The sequence below is a fragment of the Pteropus vampyrus genome, unplaced genomic scaffold (genome assembly GCF_000151845.1).
Source record: "Pteropus vampyrus isolate Shadow unplaced genomic scaffold, Pvam_2.0 Scaffold40, whole genome shotgun sequence".
Taxonomy (NCBI): Eukaryota; Metazoa; Chordata; class Mammalia; order Chiroptera; family Pteropodidae; genus Pteropus; species Pteropus vampyrus.
The window spans coordinates 3,162,827-3,168,826 of NW_011888821.1; the positions used below are offsets into that span (position 1 = coordinate 3,162,827).

The 6,000-nt window shown below is 42.1% G+C and overlaps 1 protein-coding gene across 1 annotated transcript in view; it reads right to left on the bottom strand.

Annotated features, from left to right (window-relative positions):
- The window catches only part of GRIN2A (glutamate ionotropic receptor NMDA type subunit 2A), a 376,686-nt gene that overhangs the window by 47,353 nt on the left and 323,333 nt on the right, over positions 1 to 6,000 (bottom strand). The window contains exon 12 of the mRNA XM_011358418.1: positions 4,824 to 4,984. Within this exon, the coding sequence (XP_011356720.1) occupies positions 4,824 to 4,984 (161 nt within the window). The remainder of the gene's footprint in view (positions 1 to 4,823; positions 4,985 to 6,000) is intronic.

Consider the following 6,000-nt stretch of genomic DNA (forward strand, 5'->3'; position numbering starts at 1 on the left):
CACCTTCCATAAGCAGCAGATGGATGCTGCTGAGACTTGTGGGTAGAGGATCAAGACCCGACAGCTGAGTTACATGCTCTGGCTGTGTACATCAAGACTCACTGGATTTTAGGCTATTAGGGGTGTCCTGTGGTTACCAATTCAGGAGTAGACGGGACACCTCCCTCTACCTTCCAGAGGGATGGAAACTTCTGGAGATGCTGCACATGGTAAAGGAGGGAACATTTATTTTTTTTAAAGCTGGGTGGTGGGTATGTGAAGAGTTCATTTCATTATTTATTATTCCTTGAACAGTATACCCTCATGATATTTGCTCTTGTAAAATTGTTTTATGATATGTCATGCCTTAAAATAATGTATTTCCTAATGAAAAATTGAAAGGGGACACAGGATGTAAGAGGGAAGAAAAAGGCCATCAAGTGTTGAGTAGACACTTGAAAGATGGAAGTCTTGCAGTTGGAGCTGAGCAGACATGATCAATCCAGAGTCAGATCGTGTGCAGTTCTGCAGTGGCTGTTCTCAAATTTGGGTTCTCGTCATCATCTGAGGAGCTGGAGTCCTATCTCACACTCTACACCCAGAAAAACTCCAAATATCAGAAACGCAACCAAACTAGAGAAAAGCAGGAGAAAGTTATTTTGTAACCTCAGAGTTATGAAGGACTTTTGAATTACGACTCAAAATTCAGAAGCCATGAAAAGAGGTTGATAAATTTGATGACAAACAAATAAAAATCTGCATGGAAAAAAAATATCATCCAAAGGCTTAAAAGACAAACAAGAAAAATTAGGGAAACATTTGTAATCATACCACAAAAAGGTCATTTCTCTATAAATTAAGAAAAAAAGCAATGAACCAACAGAAAAAATAATGTTTTCCAAAAAGAAATTACAGAAGCCTCTTAATTACATATGAAAATATGGTGAAATTTACTGATAATAAGAAAAAGTGCAAATTAAAATACATTTTGGCACATGTTTTACCTATTATGATAGCAAAATTTTATAAGATTGATGAAAATCTATGCTGGCAAAGACTTTGGGGAGACAGGCACTCTTATATATTGATGAAGTAAAGGTGAATTTCCTTTGGAGGGAAATCTGTCAATGTCTGTCAAAAGTAATTACGTGTAGTCTGTCACCCAGCATTCCAAGAAATTTCTTCTATGCTGCATGTGACACTCACACAAGGATATTCATTGCAATGTAGTTTGCAATAGTCAAAGATTGAAAACCACCTAAACCCTTCAATAGGAGACTGACTAAATACTGCATGGCACATTAACACAATGAAAGACTATGAATCTATAAATGATAATTTTGTAGCTGATAGAGAAGGATCTGGAAGGATACACAGGAATCTAGTAAATAGGGTTACTATGGGGGGTTTTCCAGACAGATTGAAGGAACTGTGGAAGAAAAGCTTTCTATGGTTTATCCTTTTATGTAATACTTTTTGATTTTTGAACTATAGAGATTATTTATTCGAACTTTAGCTTGATTAATTTAAACAATGACCCCGCCTCGAGGCGCCTGTTAAACACATCAGCAGTTTCCCCAGCAGCGACTCCACTGAAGTGGAACCCCTAGATAGGAGCACTGCACCCTCCTGCTAAGGGTTAGGGGACTTACTTCTTCACAAAGACTCACACTCCTTTATCTCTGGTGTCTGAGTTTAAAGTAATAGTGCAAAGCACCCCCTCAGGGGAGATTTAGTCTAGGGTAAACCTACCATCTGCCCAAGTTTGCTAAAATGGATAATTATTATTACACGGTTTCCAGAAAACAGTTTGTACAATTTCTGGCCATGGACAGTTTCCATTTATCTTCTCCTTTTTGTTTGCATTATTTAAAAAAAGAAAAGAAAAGGAAAAAAAAAAAACATTTTGTGGGTGGCAGATGGATAAAAAGGGGGTGAGCCAGGCTTCAAGCACTGTTTCTAACCATTGTCATCCATGTCTGCACTTACGGTCTGTCAAAAGCAACATTATATGTTGATGAAAAGACCACAGTGGAAACAAACAAACAACGGCCACACCCATGGCTAAGATGGAAAGTCATAAAAAAATGTCTTTTCTAATAGCCACTGAAATTGAACATACATTCTTTAGCTTAGCCATTTCGGTCTTAGGTACACACCAAAAGAAATGCACTCACTTGTGCAATAAAACCAAGTGTGAAAATGTCCTCCGAAGCATTGCTCATCATAAAGAGCCCCGAATGGGACACTCCGCAAATATTCGTCAAGATTAGAGGCGCTAGATGAACATGTGGCACGGCCCCATGACGAAATTCTCTCCAGCAACGAGGATGAAAGAAGCAGAATGGCATGCAACAATGTCATAAGCAGAATGCAGAATCAAAAGAAGACAGATAAAAAAGAAAGCATATGGTATGATTTTAAAGTATATGTTAGAATAACAGGCCAAAAGAATCTACGGCTTTAGAAGAGAGGATGATGGATGGAAGATAGTGACTGGAAGAGTGTGTGGTTGGGGGGGCGGGGGGTGTTCTGGGGACTGGTGACATCTTGTTAACTGACCTGGACAGTCAGTTTGTACAAAATCATCAGGCAGTACATTTCATATTTGCACATTTTCTGCATTTTTGTTAGCTTTATAAAATGTCTTTAAAAAGCCGTTCCAAGTCAGAACGAGTAGTGTGTCAATGAATTTTGGACAAGAAATAGACTTAGCTTCTAAATAAATGCCGTCCTAGCCCCTACTGAGATACAAAGAGATTCCAAAGGGACTGAATGGACAGATGCTATCAACCAAAACTCCTGGGAAATTACGCAGAGAACTGGGCTTGATGGTGGAGAGGGGGCCCCTCCATCCCACCACATGCAAAGAAGCAGCAATGGGCCTGCAGAACAACCGAGAGGGAGAGGCTGCAGGTTTGGGACAAAGCACTGCGATCACCGTTCACTTGCCAGAAATCCCATGGAAGTTAACTTCCAGATAAGCGAAACATTCCTCATTGATCGTCTCCTTCATTTAAAACAGAATCATTTTCAGTGGAACTCTTTCGCAAATGCATTTCTTACATCCTGATATTTTGAAGAGTCCACGGAATAGAATATAACATTTACACCAAATAAGAACGCTAACAATTAGGTCCTATCGTTGTGCTGGGCAATTTCCGAAATGCTTTCCAGCAGATTTTTCTCTCTTAATCCTAACAAAACCCCGATGAAGCAGGTGCTATTATCATTCCCACTTTACGAATGAGGCTGAGAGCAATGAAAAGACTCTCCAAGTTCATACAACAAATAATGACGGGGGAGGAGAAGCACACTGCAGCTCCACAGGGCAAACCCCTAACCACGGTGCCATCTTTTCTTCTCGGCTTCAGTCATTTCGCGGATGCTACACGTCCCGATGCCAACAGATAGACGAGACTATTAGCCGTACCTGTAGAGAGGCTGACTTCTCATTGCTTCTTCTCTCCATGTTTCCTTTCTCCTTCATCAATGTTATACTGTGAGTGTTCACATAAAGCTACACACCAAAAACTTCTACCCCAAAATCAGATAAAAATCAACAGCATGCTGTTTGTACCACTTTAAATAAGCTCTCAATCTCCTTAGATCTTTCTGTTAAAAAAAGAAACAACCGGCCCAAAATGGAGTCGCCCGCGTTAAGTCTCATATCAGCAAACCAAGACTTAATTGCAGTTTCAGCTTCTCCTAGGAAAGTGACCTTTAACAAATTAATCTGGAATTACCTGGTCAGCGGTACTGAGGAAGTCCGCCTGACTACCCACCGCTCCCTAAAGAAAAGTCACCTTGCCTGAAATGACCAGCTCCTTGCTAGAAACTTCTTTTCCTGCCCCCTTCTGCCTCTAAAAGCCTCCCGTTTCGTACAGCTCCTTGCAACAACTTTCTACTTGCTAGATGGGATGCTGCCCAATTTATGAATCATTGAAAAAAAGCCAATTAGATCCTGAAATGAACTGTGGGGGTTCAGAACAATCACCCCAAGATGTGCCACGCTGGCATGCAGATTATTTTGAGCTGAGAACAATCAAGGCTCAGAAGGCTCAGGAAGAACCTTTGTCGTCCCCACCTTACTGCTTAAAAGAATTAAAGATAGAGAATCTGCTCCAGGAAGGAAGATTCGTCAGAGATAACTAGTTTAGAACCAGGTGTGGTAGCCCCGGGCAGGGTGGGCGGGGGGTGGGGACCCTTCCTTCATGGTCCTCCTGTGTCCTGTTGTTTTAAGGTGGCCAGGCAAACATTCATTTACTAAACGTGTACTCTTTTCAGGCCCTCGTAAATTGCCTGACTTCTCTTTGAAGTCCTGGCCCCTTCTTCCCATTCCTGAGTCCCCAGTGGCATCTATTCCTCATTTTGACTTAACCATCTTTGGAATTTCCATGTTTATGTGACTTCCCCGTGTGCGGCTCCTCTTCATCCGCCCGATGTCATTTTAATTATTCTGTCAGCCGGAAGAACGAAGAGGGAAACGGGAACGTTTTCCCCCATTCCAACACAGTCAGTCAAATTTTGTTTTTTAACATTTCTATTTGGCTAAAATATCCCGTGGAGTTGGACCAACTCCTTTATCAGTTTAAGAAACCCCACTGGTTCTCTGCATTTCAAAGCGTCCTGGATTTGCTTTTCCTTAACACAGCTGGGAAGGAAACCTGCGATGCTCATCAGATTAGCAAAAGCAGCCCTAACCGGGGTCCATCTTGACTGTATGGCTCCCCAGAAAAGACGACAGTGGGGGCAGATAAGCACCAAGGCGTGCAGAGAGTCATTTACTGAGAGGTTTATCAGCTAGCAGGCCTGCGGAGAGAAAGAAAGCCCCATCTTCTTACCCTGTTTTCAAGCTGACCAAGGCGTCCTCCACTCCCTTCTGATTAAATTTGGTCATGTACTGATGCATGTAGGGGTAGTTATTCCGGATGTTTCTTTCGGTGCTGCCATTAGGCACCGTGCCGAATCGAAAAGGTGGGGAATAGTCGTGGGGTCTCTGAAACTGGAGAGAGAGGCAGAGATAGACAGACAAAGAACAGAAGGAGGAGGAGAAAAAGAAGTCAGTCATCATTCTGTCTCATGTCAGGAGTTACACAAATGCATGCATCAGCACAGGACAGCAAAAACACGTTCATTTTTGTGCTTCCTTCCCACTTCATCACATCTTCCACTGGTCTGTGAGCTGCAGGAGGTCGCAAACAGTGTCTGTCTTGTTCTGTACTGTCTGTGCCCAGCACATACTGGCTGAGTATGCAATAGATATTGCTGGATTAAATTTTTTGGTACCTTTATCGAGACCAGGCACTGAGGAACTGGCAGTGCTTGGGAAATGCTGATTGAGCTGCAATCAAGGTATTATTTTAGTTCAGTTCATTTATCTACCTTATGATGAAATTGTCTGTGATCTCCACCGATCGCTCTCTTCTCTCTGAACTCCTTTTACAATGACCTTCACCTCACTCAGAAAAAGATGGAGGGGTGCAGAATTTGCCACCCCAAAATACGCCTCTTTGGCATAAGGATTTGGGGGGGATGATTATTTTTTGAGAAGGCACAGACACGGGAGATGCTCTGAAAACCAGGCAGAAGTGACCCTTTTGTGAGAAGCATTTACATTTATAAGGGACATCTCCATCTGTAAGGGCGTCTTCCTCTGGGTACCAGGAAGTGAAGGGTGACTAACTTTCTGAAACTCTCATCAATGGAGAAGGCAGTTGACTTAAGTCTGCATAACGACCTTCCCCTCATTTATTTTGCTTTTCCTGGCAGCCTCCCATCACTGGCCTCACCTCAGCATCTTTTGGTATTTAAGATGGCTGCTTGGGCCAGTTCAGGAGTTACTTATTGTTCCTGAGTATCTCCCATGTATACAGGAGGGATACATGTTATTAAACTCCTTTTTTTTTTTTCTCCTGTTAATCTGTCTTTTACTACTGGGGCATGGGAGTCTCAACCTGGAACCTAGAGGGTAGAGGAAAAATTCTTTTTCTTCCCCTACAATGTTTATACGTTGCCATT